We start from the raw sequence: 25,523 nt of genomic DNA on the forward strand, positions 1-25,523 counted from the left end.
GGATTTGTCCTGCTTTTTGTAGACAGGACATACCTGGGTAATTTTCCACTTTGTTGGATAGATTCACCCAGAGTACATTCTGTGCCCTGGCTACCCTCGGTACTTTCTCCAAGTGGTGCTCAACATGGAGGAGGACTGTTTCATCAGCTGAGGGAGGGCGGTAGGTGGTAATCAGCAGGAGGTTTCCTTGCCCCATGTTTGACCTGATGCTATGAGACTTCATGGGGTTCGGAGTCAATGTTGAGGACTCCCAGGGCCGCTCCCTCCTGACTGTATACCATTGTGCCGCCACCTCTGGTGGGTCTGTCCTGCTGGTGAGAAGGACATAGCCAGGGATGGTGATAGAGGAGTCTGGGACGATGGCTGAAAGGTATGATTCTGTGAGTATGGCTATGTCAGGCTTTTGCTTGACTAGTCTGTCGGACAACTCTCCCAATTTTGGCACAAGTCCCCAGATGTTAATGAGGAGGACTTTGTAGGGTTGACTGGGCATGGTTTGCCTTTGTCATGTCTGATGACGGGCGGTCTGTTTGGTTTTATTCTTATGTCTTTTTGTAGTCAGATTGTACAACTGAGTGGCTTGCTAGGTCATTTCAGAGGCCAGACCGGGTAAGGACAGCAGGTTTCCTTCCCTAAAGGACAATTGTAAACAATTTTACAACACCAAGTTATAGTCCAACAATTTTATTTTTAATTCCACAAGATTTCGGAGGCTTCCTCCTTCCTCCTTCCGAAAGCTTGTGGAATTAAAAATAAAATTGTTGGACTATAACTTGGTGTTGTAAAATTATTTACAATTGTCAACCCCAGTCCATCACCAGCATCTCCACATCATCCCTAAAGGACATTAGTGAACCAGATGGGTTTTTATGACAATCCGGTAGTTTCATTGTCACCATTACTGACAGTAGCATTTTATTCCAGATTTTTTTAAAATTTTAATCAACTGAATTTAAATTCCCTGGCTGTGGTGGCAGGATTTGAACTCATGTCTCCGGATTATTAGTCCAGGCCTCTGGATAACTAGTCCAGTAACATAACCACTGCACCACCGTATCTGTGAAGGAGGGTGAAAATGAGACAGGATAGATTTGAAGTAAAAGAAATATAAGTAGACAGGAAAAAAACATGCTGAAAAGGCAGCGATCCGTTAGAAAGAAAGTGTGCCGGTAGGCAAGCTGAATGGGGGCGGTGGCTAGGTATGTATAATAGACAATTCTAGTAATAGCACTTAGCCAAATAAATACTGTTGCAATTCCTATTCATGTGGTATAAAGAATAATGCCCAGGAATTCAGATGCTATAATTTGCACCTATCATCTGCTTGGGATTATAACCTTCATCTTCCCAAGGAATATATACATATAATGTGTATTCAATAAATGACTCAGAAAGATCAAGGAAGAGTTGGGTTGAATTTTAATATCTGAACAACCGCAGCATGCAATAAGGGCATACATTAAGCACCAATCTGTGGGACCACGGAGTGACAGGTTGTGGATTCGTGCCCATGTGTTTCTGATCTTGCCCAAGTCACTGTAGTGAAGTGTAAAGCAGAGGGCAAGCCCTTCCACACAGGCAGCGAGAGGAACAAAATGGACAGGAGAATTATTCTGCCTGATTTTAGACATCTCCTAGTGGTTGGTTTAATAGAGGCACTCGCAAAAGCACCAGAGTAGGGTATCCATTTGCCCTGTTGGCTGGATATAATGTATTGTGCAATGTGGCCAAATCAGAGAAAAACACAAAATTACTTAAAAGATGGAGATCGACCCTCATCCAAAACAAATGTTAATGGCAATAATTGGATAGAACTCATGTTTGAAAGTGCAGGAGTTAGTACTTCCATTATAAGCCACTCCGCTCCTCATGTAGGCATTCTAAAGGTAATGATGTGGAGATGCCGGTGATGGACTGGGGTGGACAAATGTAAGGACTTGCACAACACCAGGTTATAGTCCAACAGTTTTCTTTTAAATCACAAGCTTTCGGCGCTTACCTCCTTCGTCAGGTGAGTGAAGGGTTCTAAAAATGCATAGTATATATAGTCAGAGAACAATGCCTGGTGATTACAGATAATCTTTCCAACTGTCCCCTATCACATCTCGGCTGGGAGACGATCACAGCAATCAAAGGTGTCGTTGGTGTTCAGACAGGTTAGCCACGGAAAACATTACATCCCAGTATACTGAATACACAATGGGTCAGATTACAAAGACAGAGAGAGAAAGAGACCCGAAAGGCAGAGAGAGAGAGAGAATGTCCAGTTGTATTAAAAACAGATAACTTTTTTTCGCTGGTGGGGTTACATGTAGCGTGACATGAACCCAAGATCCCGGTTGAGGCCTCATGGGTGCGAAACTTGGCTATCAATTTCTGCTCGACGATTTTGCGTTGTCATGTGTCTCGAAGGCCACCTTGGAGAACGCTTACCCGAAGATCGGAGGCTGAATGTCCTTGACTGCTGAAGTGTTCCCCGACTGGGAGGGAACCCTCCTGTCTGGCGATTTGTTGCGCGGTGTCCGTTCATCCGTTGTCGCAGCGTCTGCATGGTCTCGCCGATGTACCATGCTCCGGGGCATCCTTTCCTCTAACGTATGAGGTAGACAACGTTGGCCGAGTCACAGGAATATGAACCATGTACCTGGTGGGTGGTGTCCTCTCGTGTGATGGTGGGATCTGTGTCGATGATCTGGCATGTCTTGCAGAGTTTGCCGTGGCAGGGTTGTGTGGTGTCGTGGACGCTGTTCTCCTGAAAGCTGGGTAATTTGCTGCGAACGATGGTCTGTTTGAGGTTAGGTGGCTGTTTGAAGGCGAGTAGTGGAGGCGTGGGGATGGCCTTAGCGAGGTGTTTGTCGTCATCGATGACCTGTTGAAGGCTGCGAAGAACACTTCCGGGTTCCCCACTGACACGCCGGCGTGCGCGCACAGCCCCCGCTGGTGGGAATCCCGCAGGCAATTAAAGCCAGCGGGATGCCACTTGAAAGTATTTATGTTGCTCGTTCAGGTCGTTTACAGACCTGATTGAGCTGATTTATTAGGAGGGGTGGGATTTTACACTGAACTGAGACTGTTTCCCATACGGGGGGAAACACTCCCAGTTCAAACGGAGGTGTTGCAGCCAGCAGCCTGTGGCAGCTGCAAAGGTGCATTCGACAGGTGGCCACTCCGTCACATTGGACAAAGTTTGGCCTCCACCACCCTCCTCCTAACAAGAAAATTCACCGACCTGGAACCGCAACCCCGGTGTGAGGACACACTTGCCTACCTTGCGGACTCCCTCAGATGTACATCGTCCGTATGGGGGCCGCCATAGCTGCAGTCATGACTTCCTCGGAGGGCGAACAGCATCACCAGCCTCGCCATCCACACCGTCCACCTCTGACACGTGGAGCTCCACAACAGAGTGCTGTGACACATCCACCTGTACAGCAGGAGGGAGGGCAACCGCAGAGAGAGATGCGTTGCAGAGGACACTACCCTCGCCACAGGGTCCACAGACCGAGGCTCGGCTTCCTGGACCTCTCTGAGCAGCAGTGCACACGGAGGCTCAGAGTCACTCGACATGTAGTCGTGGACATCTGCAGCCTCCTTCATGCCGAGCTGCTCCTGGCTGGCCCGAGCACCATCTTCTTACCTGTCGCTGTCAAAGTCACCACTGCCCTCAACAACTTCTCCTCCGCATCCTTCCAGGGTGCCACCGGGGACATCGCCGACGTCTCTCAGTCGTCTGCACAAAAGAGCCCTGCAAATACACCTACACCCACTCTGCAGTGACACAATGGGTGGCATCAGTTGTGGGTCTTCATAGTGATCCTCAGGAAAGGGCATTATTGCACAAACCAGACAAGATTCGCAAAGACGTAGCAGTAGTAGTAATATGTAATGTGAGTTGGTCAGAAATTCAATATAAGTAACACCCATGACAAACCCTCAAACACCCTTGTGCATCCCCTTCATGCTCACGACAAGTTTGCCTCACGCTGCCTACTGCACATATGTGATGCATGCCCTGTGGCTGCAGCACAGGTAGTGGCAGGTTGAGTGAGGCTGACTGTGAAAGAGATTCATGAGAGGGTGAGTATGAGATAGAGCCATGAGATTGTATGAGGATTGGGTTGCGTGGTAGTGGCGGGATGAGTACTGGCGAGGTGAGTAGGTGCAGGTAAGATGAGGATGAGGTTTGAGTGGGTATGAGGGGTGATGTGACAGAGTAGTGTTGGCAGTGCAGAAGGAGGTGTGGGGTGGGGGCGGTGATGTGGCAGACGGAGTGTAGGGGAATGAGTAAGTGTACTCACTTTGGCTGACCTACTGAGGTCATTGGAGCGCCTCCTGTATGCAGGTGGGCGATATGTTGGTGGTGCTGGTGACCTCCTCTGCCACCTCGAGCCAGGCCTTCCTGGTGGCAGAGGCAGGCCGCTTCCTCCCGCCCGCCGGGGGGAAGATCTCTGTCCTCTCCCTCCTCCTCACCCCATCGAATGATATCTGGAGTAAGGCATCATTAAACTGGGAGCAGCCTTCCCCCTGGGCGGCTCCATGCTGTAATTTTTGCTATTTGTTGCAGCATCTGTCAGTGGAGGACTGCCCCTTCAAATAGAGCTCCTCCAGCTGACAGATCTTACTGCGCATGTGCAGCCCGCCCGACGCGCAGATCAGCAGCGGGGAACCCGGAAGACCAGGTAAGTGGATCCAATTAGGCTGCGATCGTGCGGGGGGTGGGGGGGGGGGGTGCAGACTGATTTCACCGGGTGCGTTACCCACGCGCCCAATAGCCCCCCCCGCGAACCCGCAGCCCTGGTAACATCGAGCCCGTTATCTGTAATCACCAGGCATTGTTCTCTGACTATATGTGCTATGCGTTTTTAGAACCCTTCACTCACCTGACGAAGGAGGTAAGCTCCGAAAGCTCGTGATTTAAAATAAAACTGTTGGACTATAACCTGGTGTTGTGCAAGTCCTTACATTTCTAAAAGTAAATGTAAATTTTAAATAAAAATTCCGACCCTGTAAAAATTATTCCTAATTTTAGTGTATTTTTTCCCCATTTTGGAGGCTTGCCTTTTTGAGTCTGTTCTCTCTGAGTCTGTTCTCTCTGAGTCTGTTCTCTCTGAGTCTGTTCTCTCTGAGTCTGTTCTCTCTGAGTCTGTTCTCTCTGAGTCTGTTCTCTCTGAGTCTGTTCTCTCTGAGTCTGTTCTCTCTGAGTCTGTTCTCTCTGAGTCTGTTCTCTCTGAGTCTGTTCTCTCTGAGTCTGTTCTCTCTGAGTCTGTTCTCTCTGAGTCTGTTCTCTCTGAGTCTGTTCTCTCTGAGTCTGTTCTCTCATAAAGAGTCACTCTGTTGACTATTACAGGAGCCTCAGCAAGCAGTTTCATAGAGAATCCTGCAAACTGGCATTTGAGCAGCAAAATTCATTACTGACTGCTTACTGTGGCTCCCTGGTGAATTGGGAGGCCTGAAATGCTGGATCTCCAATGGCTGAAAAAAATATGTTTAATCAGCAATGTCTGGCATGAGGGAGATTTTACACTTTTTTCAGAATACCAACGAGTATTCATAGTGAATATTATCTACTCAATGCATTCACTCTGCTGTTCGGTTGTATTTCTGAATATAGCAATGTTTGATTCGTAGGCTAAACATTTTTTTCCCCTTTAAACTTTTATCATTGGGAGTGTCTGGTCCTGTGGTTATCCAGGATCCAGCATGGTGGTGAGTATTGTGCAGCATCATAGAAAGGGGTAAAGGTGCAGATGACTATTAGCAAAAGCTGATACATTCCCCATCTAGTGCAATTTTTGAATTTCTATTTGGCAGATCAGCTGCTTTAATATTAATTTTCCTATATTACAACAGTGACTACACTTCAAAAGTACTTTATTGGTTGTAAAGCCCTTTGGGATGTCCTGAGGTCATGAAAGGTGCTATATAAATGCAAGTCTGTCTTCTTTTCTTTATATTGTACTCTGACTGTGGCCTGAGTATGATGATGCTCCTGTTTTCAGGATTTTGAATCAGTGAGCATTGTTGTTTGGGCATGAGACCCATTAGTTATCATAATTTTAAAAATTGGTTGTTAGCCACTTATCTAAGAGGATTCACTTTACCCCAAATGACAACAAATTATGTATGTGCGCTGGCAAATATCACAATGACTGTTGATATGTCAGTCACCACCCTCTTGCTCAACTTGTATTGTATTGTTGGGCGAGACATTGCTCTCTTGTCAGAATAACTGAAGTAAATCCATATTTTGGATACAAAATTGGATTGACGACAGAAGACAGAGGGTGGTTGTAGAGGGTTGTTTTTCAGACTGGAGGCCTGTGACCAGCGGTGTGCCTCAGGGATCGGTGCTGGGTCCGCTGTTATTTGTTATTTATATTAATGATTTGGATGAGAATTTAGGAGGCATGGTTAGTAAGTTTGCAGATGACACCAAGATTGGTGGCATTGTGGACAGTGAAGAAGGTTATCTAGGATTGCAACGGGATCTTGATAAATTGGGCCAGTGGGCCGATGAATGGCAGATGGAGTTTAATTTAGATAAATGTGAGGTGATGCATTTTGGTAGATCGAATCGGGCCAGGACCTACTCCGTTAATGGTAGGGCGTTGGGGAGAGTTATAGAACAAAGAGATCTAGGAGTACAGGTTCATAGCTCCTTGAAAGTGGAGTCACAGGTGGATAGGGTGGTGAAGAAGGCATTCGGCATGCTTGGTTTCATTGGTCAGAACATTGAATACAGGAGTTGGGATGTCTTGTTGAAGTTGTACAAGACATTAGTAAGGCCACACTTGGAATACTGTGTACAGTTCTGGTCACCCTATTATAGAAAGGATATTATTAAACTAGAAAGAGTGCAGAAAAGATTTACTTGGATGCTACCGGGACTTAATGGTTTGACTTATAGGGAGAGGTTGGATAGACTGAGACTTTTTTCCCTGGAGAGTAGGAGGTTTAGGGGGTGATCTTATAGAAGTCTATAAAATAATGAGGGGCATAGATAAGGTAGATAGTCAAAATCTTTTCCCAAAGGTAGGGTAGTCTATAACGAGGGGACATAGATTTAAGGTGAGAGGGGAGAGATACAAAAGGGTCCAGAGGGGCAATTTTTTTACTCAAAGGGTGGTGAGTGTCTGGAACGAGCTGCCAGAGGCAGTAGTAGAGGTGGGTACAATTTTGTCTTTTAAAAAGCATTTGGACAGTTACATGGGTAAGATGGGTATAGAGGGAAATGGGCCAAGTGCAGGCAATTGGGACTAGCTTAGTGGTATAAACTGGGCGACTTGGACATGTTGGGCTGAAGGGCCTGTTTCCATGTTGTAAACTTCTATGATTCTATAACTGCTCTGAGATTATAAAAATGTGTCTTACTGGAACTATCATCTACTTGAATACCAGTTGACTTAATTCTATGATGTGGAGATGCCGGTGATGGACTGGGGTGGACAAATGTAATGAATCTTACAACACCAGGTTATAGTCCAACAAATTTATTTTAAAATCACAAGCTTTCGGAGATTATCCCCTTCGTCAGATGAATGTGTGAAAAGGTTCTCAAATCGCATATCTTATACTATGTTGGGACAGCATCACACCAATCAAAAGGTGTCGTTGTTATTCAAACAGGCCAGTCACGGAGAACAGCACGTCCCAGTACACTGGATATACATTGTGTCGATTACACAGGCAGGCAGAAAGAAACTCAAAATGGCAGAGAGAGAGAGAATTTTAAAAAACATATAATTTTTTTCCCCCTTTTTGCTGGTGGGGTTACGTGTAGCGTGACATGAACCCAAGATCCCGGTTGAGGCCGTCCTCATGGGTGCGGAACTTGGCTATCAACTTCTGCTCAACGATTTTGCGTTGTCGTGTGTCTCGAAGGCCGCCTTGGAGAACGCTTACCCGAAGATCGGTGGCTGAATGTCCTTGACTGCTAAAGTGTTCCCCGACTGGGAGGGAACCCTCCTGTCTGGCGATTGTTGCGCGGTGTCCGTTCATCTGTTGTCGCAGTGTCTGCATGGTCTCGCCAATGTACCATGCTCTGGGGCATCCTTTCCTGCAACGTATGAGGTAGACAACGTTGGCCGAGTCACAGGAGTATGAACCATGTACCTGGTGGGTGGTGTCCTCTCGTGTGATGGTGGTATCCGTGTCGATGATCTGGCATGTCTTGCAGAGGTTGCCGTGGCAGGGTTGTGTGGTGTCGTGGACGCTGTTCTCCTGAAAACTGGGTAACTTGCTGCGAACGATGGTCTGTTTGAGGTTGGGTGGCTGTTTAAAGGCGAGCAGTGGAGGCGTGGGGATGGCCTTAGCGAGGTGTTCGTCGTCATCGATGACATGTTGAAGGCTGCGGAGAACATGGTGTCGTTTCTCCGCTCCAGGGAAGTACTGGACGATGAAGGGTACTCTGTTGGTTGTGTCCCGTGTTTGTCTTCTGAGGAGGTCTATGCGATTCTTCGCTGTGGCCCGTCGGAACTGTCGATCGACAAGTCGAGCGTCATATCCCGTTCTTACGAGGGCGTCTTTCAGCGTCTGTAGGTGTCCATCGCGTTCCTCCTCGTCTGAGCAGATCCTGTGTATTCGTAGGGCCTGTCCATAGGGGATGGCCTCTTTGACGTGGTTGGGGTGGAAGCTGGAAAAGTGGAGCATCGTGAGGTTGTCCGTGGGCTTGCGGTCGAGTGAGGTGCTGAGGTGCCCGTCTTTGATGGAGATTTGTGTGTCCAAGAAAAAAACCGATTCTGAGGAGTAGTCCATGGTGAGTTTGATGGTGGGATGGAACTTGTTGATGTTATCGTGTAGTCTCTTCAGTGATTCTTCGCCGTGGGTCCATAGGAAGAAAATGTCGTCGATGTATCTGGTGTATAGCGTTGGTTGGAGGTCCTGTGCAGTGAAGAAGTCGTGCTCGAACTTGTGCATGAAAATGTTGGCGTATTGGGGTGCGAATTTGGTCCCCATGGCTGTTCCGTGTGTTTGGGTAAAGAACTGGTTATCGAAGGTGAAGACATTGTGATCCAGGATGAAGCGGATGAGTTGTAGGATGGCGTCCGGAGATTGGCTGTTGTTGGTGTTGAGTACTGAGGCTGTTGCTGCGATGCCGTCATCGTGGGGGATACTGGTGTAGAGTGCCGAGACGTCCATTGTGGTGAGAAGTGTTCCTGGTTCAACTGGTCCGTGGGTGCTGAGTTTTTGTAGGAAGTCTGTAGTGTCGCGACAGAAGCTGGGGGTTCCCTGTACGATGGGTTTCAGGATGCCCTCGACGTATCCAGAGAGGTTCTCACACAGGGTTCCGTTGCCTGATACGATAGGACGTCCGGCTTTGTGTATCTTTGTGTTGGCTTTGTGTATCTTTGGGAGGCAGTAGAAGTCTCCCACGCGGGGAGTACGTGGGATGAGAGTGCGTAGGATGGTTTGAAGGTCTGGATCGAAGGTCTTGATCAGTTTGTTGAGCTGGTGGGTGTGTTCTTTGGTCGGATCTGCGGGTAACTGTCTGTAGTGTTCCTGGTTGTCCAGTTGTCGGTATGCTTCTTTGCAATAGTCCGTTCTGTTCTGTATGACAATGGCTCCTCCTTTGTCCGCTGGTTTGATGACGATGTTTCGGTTGGTCTTGAGAGCGTTGATGGCGTTGCGTTGTGCTCGGGTGACATTCTGGACTGTCTTCTGAGTGCGCCTGATGAATCTGGCATTGACGCATTTCCTGACAGCTTGGGCATACATGTCAAGCTGAGGGTAGCGACCCTCCGGAGGAGTCCAGTTTGACTCTTTCCTCTTCGGTTGCTGTACCGTGGATCCCTCTGTCTGCTGTTCTGGATCATTGATTGTCTCATTGAGTTCGCTGTTGAAATCTTGGGGTTTGTGGTAGAATTCCCGGAGCCTCATTCTCCTGATGAATTCCTCTGTGTCCGCCGCGAGACCGATGCGGTCCATTTTGGTGGTGGGGCAGAAATTGAGCCCTCGGCTGAGAACCTCGATTTCGTCTGGTTGAAGGGTGTGGTCGGACAAATTGATGATAGACTTCCCTGTGGTTGTAACCGTGGTACCGGGGGAGGCTTGGTTGATGCTGGTGGTGATGCCGAGTTTCTCAAGCTTCCTGCTCTTGGTTTTCATGTAGGCAGTGTAGCCACAGCGAAGAATCGCATAGACCTCCTCAGAAGACAAACACGGGACGCAACCAACAGAGTACCCTTCGTCGTCCAGTACTTCCCTGGAGCGGAGAAACTACACCATGTTCTCCACAGCCTTCAACATGTCATCGATGACGACGAACACCTCGCTAAGGCCATCCCCACGCCTCCACTGCTCGCCTTTAAACAGCCACCCAACCTCAAACAGACCATTGTTCGCAGCAAGTTACCCAGTTTTCAGGAGAACAGCGTCCACGACACCACACAACCCTGCCACGGCAACCTCTGCAAGACATGCCAGATCATCGACACGGATACCACCATCACACGAGAGGACACCACCCACCAGGTACATGGTTCATACTCCTGTGACTCGGCCAACGTTGTCTACCTCATACATTGCAGGAAAGGATGCCCCGGAGCATGGTACATTGACGAGACCATGCAGACACTGCGATAACGGATGAACGGACACCGCGCAACAATCGCCAGACAGGAGGGTTCCCTCCCAGTCGGGGAACACTTTAGCAGTCAAGGACATTCAGCCACCGATCTTCGGGCAAGCGTTCTCCAAGGCGGCCTTCGAGACACACGACAACGCAAAATCGTCGAGCAGAAATTGATAGCCAAGTTCCGCACCCATGAGGACGGCCTCAACCGGGATCTTGGGTTCATGTCACGCTACACGTAACCCCACCAGCAAAAAGGGGGAAAAAAATTATATGTTTTTTAAAATTCTCTCTCTCTCTCTCTCTCTCTCTCTCTCTCTCTCTCTCTCTCTCTCTGCCATTTTGAGTTTCTTTCTGCCTGCCTGTGTAATCGACACAATGTATATCCAGTGTACTGGGACGTGCTGTTCTCCGTGACTGGCCTGTTTGAATAACAACGACACCTTTTGATTGGTGTGATGCTGTCCCAACATAGTATAAGATATGCGATTTGAGAACCTTTTCACACATTCATCTGACGAAGGGGATAATCTCCGAAAGCTTGTGATTTTAAAATAAATTTGTTGGACTATAACCTGGTGTTGTAAGACTTAATTCCAAGAATAGTATAATTAGGCAAACTGTTTTATTGTCCTAATCTTTGGGACTCTATTATCCTCTATTATAAAGTTCTTTCCCCCTTATTCTTTCTTTGTTAGCCTGACTCCTATTTGACCTAAGGCACAACCTCCATATCCTCCCCATGAGCTTACTATTTTAGACTGCGTTGCTCCTTCAATAAACTTATTCTTATCTCCTCCTTCAGATGCTCTAAGGTAAGCCTCTCCAACTCACCCTCTTGAGCTTACTAGTTTAAACTCACATCCACAGTTCTTCCTGCCAGGACATTGGCGCCAGTTAGGTTGGAGTTCATCCATCTTGTATAGCTAGCTGTTCCAGAACTGACACCAATGTCCCACAAACTTTAACCTTCCCTCCTGCATCATTTTTGCAATTTTAGAATGAATGTAGGAAGGTTCATCCCAAGTAACTCAATCTTAACTGTTAGTTTGCCTCAGAAGGTTGCAGGTTCACTCCAGGATTTGAGCATGTACTTTAGGCTGATACTGTAGTGCAGCACCGAGGAAGTGTTGCATTCTTGGAAGTGCATGAGATATTAAACTGAGGTCCCATCCAGCTATTCAGGTGGATGTAAAAGATCCCATGCCACCATTCAAAGAGGAGCAGGGGAGTTTCTTTGATCAACCAACACCATCAAAAACAGATTAACTGTTTGTTTAACTTATTGCTGTTTGTGGGGACCTTGTGCACAAATTAGCTGCTGCGTTAGCCTACATAACAACAGTGACTACAGTTGAAAAGTAACTTATTGGCTGTGAATAGCGTTGGGATGTGCTCAGGATGTGAAAGGCACTATATAACTGCAAATTTATTCTTTCTTTAAATGGTTTGCTGGCATTGGCTTTTGAATTTAAATGTTAATTCTTTTTAAGTTATCTAACAATGAAATTTTTGTTTGTGTTAAACTTCTTTCTATAAAAGCTTTCTTTGTTGTGCATTGATTGTAATGTGTTTGTGAATTCTTGTTTTTGCTTTGTTAGGTGCAGCAGATACTAGCAGTCAGAACTCCGAGGAAACTGCAGAAATCACGTGGAGCTCCAGTGATAGTGATGTGTTAGATGGAGAGGTAGTGATGGGTAACTCGAGAGTTTCAAAGGAAAGAAGATTTGTCCTGAAAGGCCAGAGTGCAGTCAACTCCTACCATAAATACCTCTGTATACTCAATTCATTAACAGACAGTCAGTCCAGTGAAGGCAAGTAATTTTCTATTATGTGCCTGGAAAAATCTGGTAGTTTGAAAATTGCTAATAACTAGTTGACTGAGTAGTAAGGTTCCTCATGTTTTACATAATGTGGAGATGCCGGTGATGGACTGGGGTTGACAATTGTAAACAATTTTACAACACCAAGTTATAGTCCAGCAATTTTATTTTAAATTCACAAGCTTTCGGAGGCTACCTCCTTCCTCAGGTGAACGATGTGTCCAGGATTTTTAGGGGCAAAACTTTCGGAAGTTATAATGGGAAATAATTATCCTGAAAGTAGGCTACAGCAGCTCTCACATTTTCTGCAATAAATTGATTTCATAAAAACAATCTTTGTTGACAGTAGTTGTAAAACAATTCAAATTATGATACTGTAAAGGACTCTCCATTGCGATGAACTGTCTCTCTTTGTAAGTATTTATCTTGTACAGGAAAAGAACAAAATAAGTTGATCCATAAGACCATAAGAGATAGGAGCAGGAGTAGGCCATTCGAGCCTGCTCCGCCATTTAATGAGATCATGGCTGATCTGATTTTTACCTCAATTCCACTTTCTCGCCCTTTCCCCCTATCCTTGGACTCCCTTGCTGATCAAGAATTTGTCTAACTCAGCCTTGAATGTATTCAATGACTCAGCCTCCTCAGCTTTTGGGCTAAAGAATTCCAAAGATTCACGACCCTCTGGGAGAAGAAATTCCTCCACATTTCCGTCTTAAACGGGTGACCCCTTATTCTGAGACTATGCCCCCTAGTTTTAGATTCCCCCATGAGGGGTAACATCCTCTCAGCATCTACCCTATCGAGTCCCCTCAGAATCTTGTATGTTTCAATAAGATCGATAACAGTGTTGGATCATCCGAATGAAGAATTCCAATCTAAATTTTGCACTGATCAGACATTGAGAGGTGTAATATAATATAAATTGCTATGCAGGAAGTGCTTGTTGTGTTGTTTTTGTGTTTCCTCTCACAGTAAGCTTTTCGTTTTTGGGTTCATTCATGCAAATTACTGATATCAGGACATTTGTCATTTGGACACGTATTGCAACTAGGTATTAAAATAAGAGGAAAATAAGACGAAAAGACCAATAAGCAGAGATGTCAAATAGAGGTGTCATTTTAGAAGTCTATGCTTAATGGTTGGAAAGTCATGGGGAGTGCACACTCCAGTGTTTGATGTAAGACTTCCAGCTGGCATGTGGACTTGTTAAATTACTCCTTAAAGGTGAGACACTTTCCTAACAAGAAAAGGAATCACTCTTGATGTATCTCCTTGTGGTTGATTACAGACTGTAATTAGCAGAGACCAAGGAGCAGGTTGGCATATTGGTTGGATGGGCGGGGACTGTTGCGTGATGTGGAGGAACCATTTTTAAAAGAAGGAACAGAATTTCTTTTTTCTAAAATTGGTTTTATTTTTAAAAAGCTGACTGTCAAAGTTAAGTTGTATGCAGTGGAATTGTGCATATGTAAATGAGTTACAGGACATTGAAGGCTATCTTAAAGCACACCCTTCTGCAGTGATTGGTGGTTCTGACTTGGATCTGCATTGTGATTACAGCAAGACTTAATGTATTAATGTAAACATTTCAGTAGATGGCAAATTGCCCCTAACTCAGAAATTCGAGGAGCAAAATGCAGCCTTTACTTCTGCCTTTAAAAAAACAATGTTTGACAGGCCTATAAATGATGTGGTGTTGCCTTTTACTTCTGGGAGACTCACTTGAGTGGCTTGTTTTCAGATGTTAGAGATCCTCTTGCCCAAAGTGTCATCACTATCATAAGTAGAAGTGGCGCTGACAAAGACAAAGGTGGTTTCTGCCAGATTACGTGGCTGCAGTGCTACCTGTGGAAGTTATTGAAGGGAAAAGAGGAAAGGTTTTTAAACCTTTTCTAAAATAACTGCCACTGTGTAAACCATTGTTATGTATCCACATTTGTTTTCTTAAAAATCTTTAACTCCTTTTTTTATTTTGCTATGATAACTATATAACTCAGCTGCCTGGATTGTGAGGCTGATTGAAAAGTGTAAAACAACACCAATAAGCATTTTATACTTTATCAGCCAACTCCAAAAAGCAGTCTTATCCAGGTGAATTTCAATCCTGATCCAGGTCTCAATTTAGAAGCAGTATTCACAGATTTTAAAATGTCCTCTAAGCCTTTAACTACTGTTCTTAAGACTTCTTTTTGGAGTTGGCTGAATTCAAAATTTTTGGTTGTTCACTCTCTTTTTACAGAAGAACTGCCTGCTATAGACTGGGACAGTATTAGTGACAGTGAAGAAATGACTTCTGACAAAATGGAGTTTTTAGTGGACCCTCACTTTACTGATTCAGATTCTTCAACAAGCAGTAAAGGGAGTAACAGAAACTGTGTGACTCAGCAGTCTGAATCTTTAAAGGTGAGTTTGATTCCTTTCTGATCTTTTTATTTTGTTCCTTACGCATTGTAATAATTTTCTTTTTTGAGAATCAATATATAGTCAGATTATAAACAGAAAAATACACCATTTGAAAGCTTTAGTGAAGTTCAGATCTGATGTTGAATCGCAGGTTTGCGAGCAGAATGACTGGTGCTTTAATTTATTGTTAGAGGTTAGGGTGACCTGAACTGAATGGATTCTTTGGGGATTCTCATTATTGTTACCATAATTCAGTTTATACTTTGAGCGGCTGACATAGTGCTGATTTTATGAATTCAGTAGAAAATGGCAGAACATTCTCAGAAGGGTTTTATAAAACACTAATGTAGATCTCCATTTTGGCAGGCCATGCCCATGTTCGAATGGTTGACATTTTTATTTTAAAATTACTCTGGCCCATGGAAGTAGATTCAGTTGAAAATTTGCACCAGATATCAGCTTGAAGCATCAGTGTAAACAAGACTGTAGTCTAAGATTGTTTTGGAAGTAACAATTAATGCAACGACCTCAATTTAAAATTTGAAATATGTTAGTATAGGCTTTCTGAATTTTCTATTAGTAAAATACTGCTGATCAAAAATAAATGTGAACTTTTTTTTCTTAAAACCATACCTGCAGTTCTTTTTAATTAGCTTTAATCCATTATCTACCAGTCTACTACCTCTGACCTTCTGGTGAAAACACTCCACAGTATAAACAGTGTGACTTTATCAGTGAGAGGAGAAAAACTGAAAATGTGACGAGCTGCTTTTGAAAATGTCAGTTCCAAAAATATAGTATACAAGTCCCCCATCTATTGGTGGCTCAACAGTTGTTTTGTACGTTGTTCCAGAAATTTGTTGTAGCCAACTGTGTTGTAAGATGGTGTTAACTACAGAAGAATAAACATTAAGAAATAGGTCTTAGCTGCTACTTTGTAGCTCCAATCTAGTTAATTGATGTTCTGGATTTGGATAGTTCAAATCAATAATTAGGAGCTACCTTCTTGTATATAAAACAATATAAAACTCACTTTTGCAGAGAATGAGACTGCAATCCTCATGACTGTAACCTGGCAATTAAAATGGCGCTTCTTATCTGGCCAACATGTATTAGTCTGAACAATTACCTTCCACAAGCTTATCTGAGTTCACATGTACTCTGCAAGTATTTGTAATGCAAAACATCCTCATGATGAGTTTAAATGTACAATAATGTACTACCTATTTAGTTGACCAAACAATTTTTTGCTGTGTTACTATGATTGGTACTTTTCTTTGCCAGCATTTACTCATGCACAGTTAAAGGAGAAGGAAAAACTAGAGGGAGTACTTTTTGTTGAAGATATGTCATTTTTTGCAGAAATGTCAATCTTTTGCCAGGATGGAGACCCTAAGGCTGGCATTCCCCACTGCTGGTCTGCTCCAGTGATGTTACAGATGGGAAGCATCTCCTTTTTTTTAATATTCGTTCATGGGATGTGGGCGTTGCTGGCAAGGCCAGCATTTATTGCTTTGAGAAGGTGGTGGTGAGCCGACTTCTTGAACCGTTGCAGTCCGTGTGGTGAAGGTTCTCCCACAGTGCTGTTAGGTAGGGAGTTCAAGGATTTTGATCCAGCAACGATGAAGGAACGACTATATATTTCCAAGTCGGGATGGTGTATTGGTAGGAAGTAAAATTGAAGTCAATGGGAATCGGGGAAAACTCTCCAGTGGCTGGAATCGTACCAAGCACAAAGGAAGATGGTAGTGGTTGTTGGAGGCCAATCATCTCAGCCTCAGGGCATTGCTGCAGGAGTTCCTCAGGGCTGTGTCCTAGGCCCAACCATCTTCAGCTGCTTCATCAATGACCTTCCATCCATCATAAGGTCAGAAATGGGGATGTTCGCTGATGACTGCACAGTGTTCAGTTCCATTCGCAACCCCTCAGATAATGAAGCAGTCCGTGCCCGCATGCAGCAAGACCTGGACAACATCCAGACTTGGGCTGATAAGTGGCAAGTAACATTCGCACAGACAAGTTCCAGGCAATGACCATCTCCAACAAGAGAGAGTCTAACCACCTCCCCTTGACATTCAATGGCATTACCATCGCCGAATCCCCCACCATCAACATCCTGGGGGTCACCATTGACCAGAACCTTAACTGGACCAGCCACATAAATACTATGGCTACAAGAGCAGGTCAGAGGCTGGGTATTCTGCGGCGAGTGACTCACCTCCTGACTCCCCAAAGCCTTCCCACCATCTACAAGGCACAAGTCAGGAGTGTGATGGAATACTCTCCACTTGCCTGGATGAGTGCAGTTCCAGCAACACCCAAGAAGCGCGACACCATCCAGGACAAAGCACCCCATCCACCACCTTAAATATTCACTCCCGCCACCACCGGCGCACCGTGGCTGCAGTGTGTATCATCTACAAGATGCACTGCAGCAACTCACCAAGATTTCTTCGACAGCACTTCCCAAACCCACGACCTCAACTACCTTGAAGTACAAGGGCAGCAGACACATGAGAACACCACCACTTGCACATTCCCCTCCAATCAGGGTACGGTAGCATAGTGGTTATGTTACTGGACTAGTAATCCAGAGTCATGAGTTCAAATCCTGCCACGGCAGCTGGGGAATTTAAATTCAATTAATTAAATTCAATTAATTAAATAAAATCTGGAATTAAAATAATAGTATCAGTAATGGTGGCCATGAAACTACCGGATTGTCATAAAAACCCATCTGGTTCACTAATGCCCTTTGGGGAAGGAAACCTGCCGTCCTTACCCGGTCTGGCCTATATGTGACTCCAGAACCACAGCAATGTGGTTGATTCTTAATTGCCCTCTGAAATGGCCGAGCAAGCCACTCAGTTGTAAAAAATCTCACTAAAAAAAGTCACAATAAGAATAATACTGGACGGACCACCCAGCATTGGACCACTAGGCACCGGACACGACAAAGGCAAACCAAGCCCAGTCGACCCTGCAAAGTCCTCCTCACTAACATCTGGGGACTTGTGCCAAAATTGGGAGAGCTGTCAAGCAACAGCCTGGCATAGCCATACTCACAGAATCACACCTTTCAGCCAACGTCCCACACTCTTCCATCACTATCCCTGGGAATGTCCTGTCCCAACGGCAGGCCAGACCCACCAGAGTTGGCGGTACAGTGATATACAGTCAGGAGGGAGTGGCCCTGGGATTACTCAACATTGACTCTGGACCCAATGAAATCTCATGGCATCAGGTCAAACATGGGCAAGGAAACCTCCTGCTGATTACCACCTACCGCCCTCCCTCAGGTGATGAATCAGTCCTCCTCCATGTTGAACACTACTTGGAGGAAGCACTGAGGGTAGCAAGGGCACAGGCACAGACTGTAATCTGGGTGGGCGACTTCAATGTCCATCACCAAGAGTGGCTCGGTAGCACCACTACTGACCGAGCTGGTCGAGTCCCGAAGGACATAGCTGCCAGACTGGGCCTGCGGCAGGTGGTGAGCGAACCAACACGAGGGGAAAAACTTACTTGACCTCGTCCTCACCAATCTACCTGTCGCAAATGCATCTGTCCATGACAGTATTGGTAGGAATGACCACCGCACAGTCCTCATGGAGACGAAGTCCCATCTTCGTACTGAGGACACCATCCAACGTGTTGTGTGGCACGACCACCGTGCTAAATGGGATAGATTCAGAACAGATCCAGCAGCTCAAAACTGGGCATCCATGAGGCGCTGTGGGCCAGCAGCAGCAGAATTGTATTCCAGCACAATCTGTAACCTCATGGCCCGGCATATTCCTCACTCTATCGTTACCAACAAGCCAGGGGATCAACCCTGGCTCAATGAGGAGTGCAGAAGAGCATGCTAGGAGCAGCACCAGGCGTACCTAAAAAATGAGGTGCCAACCTGGTGAAGCAACAACTCAGGACTACATGCATGCTAAACAGCGGAAGCAACCTGCTATAGATAGAGCTAAGCGATTCCACAACCAACGGATCAGATCAAACCTCTGCAGTCCTGCCACATCCAGTCGTGAATGGTGGTGGACAATTAAACAACTAACTGGAGGAGGAGGCTCTGCAAACATCCCCATCCTCAACGATGGCGGAGTCCAGCACGTGAGCGCAAAAGACAAGGCTGAAGCGTTTGCAACCATCTTCAGCCAGAAGTGCCGAGCGGATGATCCATCTCGGCCTCCTCCCGATATCCCCACCATCACAGAAGCCTGTCTTCAGCCAATTCGATTCACTCCACGTGATATCAAGAAACGGCTGAGTGCACTGGATACAGCAAAGGCTATGGGCCCCGACAACATCCCGGCTGTAGTGCTGAAGACTTGTGCTCCAGAACTAGCTGCGCCTCTTGCCAAGCTGTTCCAGTACAGCTACAACACTGGCATCTACCCGACAATGTGGTAAATTGCCCAAATTGTCCACAAAAAGCAGGACAAATCCAATCCCAGCCAATTACCACTCCATCAGTCTACTCTCAATCATCAGCAAAGTGATGGAAGGTGTCGTCGACGGTGCTATGAAGCGGCACTTACTCACCAATAACCTGCTCACCGATGCTCAGTTTGGGTTCCACCAGGACCACTTGGCTCCAGACCTCATTACAGCCTTGGTCCAAACATGGACAAAAGAGCTGAATTCCAGAGGAGAGATGAGAGTGACTGCCCTTGACATCAAGGCAGCATCTGACCGAGTATGGCACCAAGGAGCCCTAGTAAAATTGAAGTCAATGGGAATCATGGGGAAAACTCTCCAGTGGCTGGAGTCATACCTAGCACAAAGGAAGATGGTAGTGGTTGTTGGAGGCCAATCATCTCATCCCCAGGGCATTTGCTGCAGGAGTTCCTCAGGGCAGTGTCCAAGGCCCAACCATCTTCAGCTGCTTCATCAATGACCTTCCTTCCATCATAAGGTCAGAAATGGGGATGTTCACTGATGATTGCACAGTGTTCAGTTCCATTCGCAACCCCTCAAATAATGAAGCAGTCTGAGCCCGCATGCAGCAAGACCTGGACAACATCCAGGCTTGGGCTGATAAGTGGCAAGTAACATTGCCTGGAACTTGTCTGGCGCAAATGACCATCTCCAACAAGAGAGAGTCTAACCACCTCCCCTTGACATTCAACGGCATTACCATCGCCGAATCCCCCACCATCAACATCCTGGGGGTCACCATTGACCAGAAACTTAACTGGACCAGCCATATAAATACTGTGGCTACAAGAGCAGCTCAGATGCTGGGTATTCTGCGGTGAGTGATTCACCTCCTGACTCCCCAAAGCCTTTCCACCATCTACAATGCACAAGTCAGGGGTGTGATGGAATACTCTCCACATGCCTGGATGAGTGCAGCTCCAACAACACTCGAGAAGCTCAACACCATCCAGGGCAAATCAGCCTGCTTGATTGGTACCCCATCCACCACCCTAAACATTCACTCCCTTCACCACCAGCACACTGTGGCTGCAGTGTGTACCATCCACAGGATGCACTGCAGCAACTCGCCAAGGCTTCTTAGACAGCACCTCCCAGACCCGCGACCTCTACCACCTAGAAGGACAAGAGCAGCAGGCACATGGGAACAACACCTGCACGTTCCCCTCCAAGTCACACACCATCCCAACTTGGAAATATATAGCCGTTCCTTCATCGTCGCTGGGTCAAAATCCTGGAACTCCCTTCCTAGCAGCACTGTGGGAGAACCTTCACCACACGGACTGCAGCGGTTCAAGAAGGCGCCTCACCACCACCTTCTCGAGGGCAATTAGGGATGGGCACTAAATGCTGGCCTTGCCAGCGATGCCTGCATCCCATGAATAAATTAAAAAAAGAAGGAGTTTGCTGCTGCATGTCAGGGAGGAGACAGAGGTGGAGGCCCAGTATTTTCCAAATGCAGCACCACAGAAATACTAAACGCATTAATTTCTTTTTAATATGTTGCGAATATATTAATTTTGTTATTTGCACATGTGCATGGCTGTTCAGCTTGTTTTTATGTTCTCCCCAAACAACCAGGAGGAGAACATCCAGGACAAATGATTCTTATTTTGAGGACTTAGCCAACAATAAAAAGATTTTTGTATCTTTTTAGATTTTTCTTTTTCTTTCAATTTGCTCCTCCTTCCTCTCTCAAGATGGCTCCTTGCTGGAATAAGGTATCACATGATTTGATTGCTCTCTGGTACCTCATTCAAATAGCTAAACCTTCTTGTGTGAATCTGGAAGTGAGTGCTGGCAAGCTATGTAGGGGATGTCACAGCCAAGCTCAATTCAATTCTATCCTGATCCGAAGTCTGTTCATGCATTTAATTTAAAGAATAGCTAAGTTAAATGTTGTTGCAAGACTACTCCTCTTTCACATTTAGTTCCTAAGCGGGTGTTAGGTCAAGTAAAAATGATGGTGAAAATGCAGGGGGGATCACTGGATTTTGAGTGGGAACCCTGGCTAATTTTCTCCTTTCTAATCCTGAGGCCCCAAGGCAAATTTAGGACCTCTATTGCTCCAGTTCAGATAAGCTAAATCAGACAAATCAAGGATCAAAATGAAATTTCCCCGCACTGTATGGTTCAGTCACTCAGTCAACCAGCTGTACCATCAGAGGTCATGATGTGGAGATGCCGGTGATGGACTGGGGTTGACAAATGTAAGGAATCTTACAACACCAGGTTATAGTCCAACAGTTTTATTTGAAAATCACAAGCTTTCGGAGGCTTTCTCCTTCGTCAGGTGAAGTGTGGGATTCCTTGAATGTTACCGCATTTATAGTCAGAGAACAATACCTGGCGATTACAGATAATCTTTCCAACTGCCCGTTGTCAAGGCAATCAAAGTGTTCAGATAGAGAGATGTTACATACAGGACCACCGAATATACAAACGGCCAGAACAAAAGAGAGAGAGAGAAACATCCGAAAGGAAGAAAAAGACAGAGAATGACCCGTTGTATTAAAAACAGATAACTTTTTTTCGCTGGTGGGGCAGCCTTCAACATGTCATCGATGACGACGAACACCTCACTAAGGCCATCCCCACACCTCCACTACTCGCCTTCAAACAGCCACCCAACCTCAAACAGACCATCGTTCGCAGCAAATTACCCAGCTTTCAGGAGAACAGCGTCCACGACACCACACAACACTGCCATGGCAACCTCTGCAAGACATGCCAGATCATCGACACAGATACCACCATCACACGAGAGGACACCACCCACCAGGTACATGGTTCATACTCCTGTGACTCAGCCAACGTTGTCTACCTCATACGTTGCAGGAAAGGATGCCCCGGAGCATGGTACATCGGCGAGACCATGCAGACACTGCGACAACGGATGAACGGACACGGCGCAACAATCGCCAGACAGGAGGGTTCCCTCCCAGTCGGGGAACAATTCAGCAGTCAAGGACATTCAGCCACCGATCTTCGGGTAAGCGTTCTCCAAGGCGGCCTTCGAGATACACGACAACGCAAAATCGTCGAGCAGAAAATGATAGCCAAGTTCCGCACCCATGAGGACGGCCTCAACCGGGATCTTGGGTTCATGTCACGCTACACGTAACCCCACCAGTGAGAAAAAGTTACCTGTTGTTAATACAACGGGTCATTCTCTGTCTTTCTCTTCCTTTCGGATGTGTCTGTCTGTCTGTCTGTCTGTCTGTCTGTCGTTCTGGCCGTTTGTATATTCGGTGGTCCTGTATGTAACATCTCTGTCTGAACACTTTGATTGCCTTGACAACGGGCAGTTGGAAAGATTATCTGTAATAAGAACATAAGAACATAAGAAATTAGAGCAGGAGTAGGCCAATCGGCCCCTCGAGCCTGCTCCGCCATTCAATAAGATCATGGCTGATCTGATCCCAACCACAAATCTAAAGAACACAAGAAGTCGGAGCAGGACCCGGCCACATAGCCCCTGGGCCCTCTCCGCCACCCACAGGGCATTGACCGATCCGAACTCAGCTTCATGTCCAATTTCCTGCCCGCTCCCCATAACCCCTAATTCCCTTTACTTCTAGGAAACTGTCTATTTCTGTTTTAAATTTATCTAATGATGTAGCTTCCACAGCTTCCTGGGGCAGCTACATCACCAGGTATTTTTCTCTGACTATAAATGCGGTAACATTCAAGGAATCCCACACTTCACCTGACGAAGGAGAAAGCCTCCGAAAGCTTGTGATTTTCAAATAAAACTGTTGGACTATAACCTGGTGTAAGATTACTTACAACCATCAGAGGTGTTATTGGTAGCTTTTTCAAAAATACTGTAGTCATTTTTGTCAGCTTGTACTTTATAACTTGTACTTTATAATACACAGAGAAGCATTTTATAGGTAGTATATAAAATATCAAAATTGTTAACATTGGGAAATTTTACTATTTAAAATGCATTTATTTGCAATGTATTTTTGTGGCCATTAGGTGGCTCTACACCTCAGACAAGTTCTATATTGACAGTTGAAGAAAAACAGATATTGGTGCTTCATTTTGCTAGTGTGGCTATACTCTGGGGAGAAGTGTAATTTAAGGGTCACAATTTGGTTGAGGTCCTTGAGGTTCCTCGAGGCCTATAAGACATAACTCTCCTTTGCCACTCCATGCCCTGCACACCAGAACCACTTCCCAGAAGGAGAAAGACGGCCAACAGGGGAGGGGTAATAACTCAACATCAAGACTTTGTCTGAAACCCAACCCAGCTTGATCATCGGTCAATGTTGGCAGGACTTCCATGCCTCTTCTCTCCCCACCCCCCGACCAGCCAAACTGAATGGAAGGGGCAATAACAGCGTCACAAAATCTGTGTAAATATATTATGAAAATAAAACATACATACATACATATAAGTTGACTGTTTCTAAGCCAATAATTTTCTTAAGAAAATGTCATGCCATACAATCACTTTTAATCTGTTCAGCATACGTAATTCTAATTATACTTGTATGTCAAAAATATAGATGTATTTTACTCAGCTGATTTTTTTTTAAAAAAACCTTGAACTTAATGTAGGTTTTGACTCATCGTTCTTCCTCTGTCCTTGATGACATGTCACATGTATAAGGCTGTGCCAAAAGGATTCAGTGAACTGGAGTACTGCTGTCTGTGAAACTAGATATCTCTGTTAAGGTTCAAGTTTAACCCTATAAATTTAAAACAGAAATAGACAGTTTCCTAGAAGTAAAGGGAATTAGGGGTTACGGGGAGCGGGCAGGAAATTGGACATGAATTTAGATTTGAGGTTAGGATCAGATCAGCCATGATCTTATTGAATGGCGGAGCAGGCTCGAGGGGCCGATTGGCCTACTCCTGCTCCTATTTCTTATGTTCTTATGTTCTATACATGCGATAGTTAAATTACAGACTTGGATGGCTGATTTCTTCTTCCGTCCACCCTTCCCCCCCCACCCCCCGCCCCCCTTTTTGTATACTCACCTAAAAAACTTAATTATTCTCTTAGAAACAAAATGTGAAACCAGGCTTAGCACTCCCATGATATGCTTCAAATTATCAGATATTCTGTACTGTTTGGATTTTTGTGTCAATGTGGAGACAGACCCAAAATATAGTAAGATTTTGCTAGGCAAGTTCTTTCACTACTCGAACAGAAAATTTTTGATGTAATCTTCAAAGGGATGTTTTGTCTGTAGGTTAGTGGAATCTTTTTTGCAAGGTTTGCGAATTCATTCCCTAACACCGAATAAAGATTTGGAAGCTAGTTGCTAATGTATCTCAGTTTTGGGAGATCTGGGAGGCTTGTTTATGCATCACATGAGTTTTTTTAATATAGTCTCCATTAGGGGGCATTGTAGCTTCACAAGCCAAGTCGTGCATAGTATTTCCAGTGCTAAAGCAGGACAACTGTGGTTTGTTCTAGAAGCTTCGTGACATAATTTTATTTTGTTAGAGTAATTCAGTGTAGTTATTTGGGGGGAGGGTTGGAACTGTTACATTTTAATGCGATCTGGGTTTACATTGGCCGTGCTTGTTGATGGCCTTGTTTTAGAGAGGTTTTGTTTTGGAAACATAAAAATGTGGGCCTCACTGGATGTTTAAATGTGTTCTGTGAGATTTGATTGAAATTGATAACTTTATTCTGAAGTAGAAAACTACTATTTGAAGTATTGCTTGACCGGAGATTGTGTAATGGTGTGTCCAATTTATCTTCTCAAATTGTGCCAGATTTACCTACACACAGGTTGTTTTTAGCTTTCTTTTAATGACTGGGGTTCAAGTTACCTTTGTTTAAATATTGTTTAATCAAGGAGTGGCACTGATGTATGAGGGTTAGGCCATCTTACGATTCCTTTTGTGCAAGGTAATGCAAGGAAATGAATTGCAGAAATAAAGTTCAGAAGTAAGATGATATAAAATTAAAACCTTAAGGAAGCAAAGACGCAATCTTTTGACTTATTGATAGCTCCACTTTCCAACATTCAAAATAGGGAGAAAATGAAGCCTTGCCATGGAATGGTAAAACACAGATTTGCTCCTGTGATTTTTCTTGAATGGCAAGTTATATGACCTTGATCATTGGTCAGTGGTGACCATGCACTTCCACATACTCATTAGAAAATAAGGATGAGTCACCCCGCTGTTACACACCGCCTAGTGGATGGGCATAGGTGCAAATCACTTGTTGGTCCTCTTGGCTGGGGAATTGTAAGCACAGACTCTAATTCTTGAAAACTGTAAGCTACAACTAAGTTATTAATATGTGA

General features: G+C 45.2%; 1 protein-coding gene across 3 annotated transcripts in view; it reads left to right on the forward strand.

The window, feature by feature from the left end:
• The window catches only part of spidr (scaffold protein involved in DNA repair), a 316,427-nt gene that overhangs the window by 16,187 nt on the left and 274,717 nt on the right, over positions 1-25,523 (forward strand). For all 3 annotated transcript variants that reach the window (XM_067979905.1, XM_067979906.1, XM_067979908.1), the window contains 2 exons: positions 12,172-12,384; positions 14,636-14,799. In XM_067979905.1, the coding sequence (XP_067836006.1) occupies positions 12,172-12,384; positions 14,636-14,799 (377 nt within the window). The remainder of the gene's footprint in view (positions 1-12,171; positions 12,385-14,635; positions 14,800-25,523) is intronic.

This window comes from Heptranchias perlo, chromosome 3 (genome assembly GCF_035084215.1).
Source record: "Heptranchias perlo isolate sHepPer1 chromosome 3, sHepPer1.hap1, whole genome shotgun sequence".
Lineage (NCBI taxonomy): Eukaryota > Metazoa > Chordata > Chondrichthyes > Hexanchiformes > Hexanchidae > Heptranchias > Heptranchias perlo.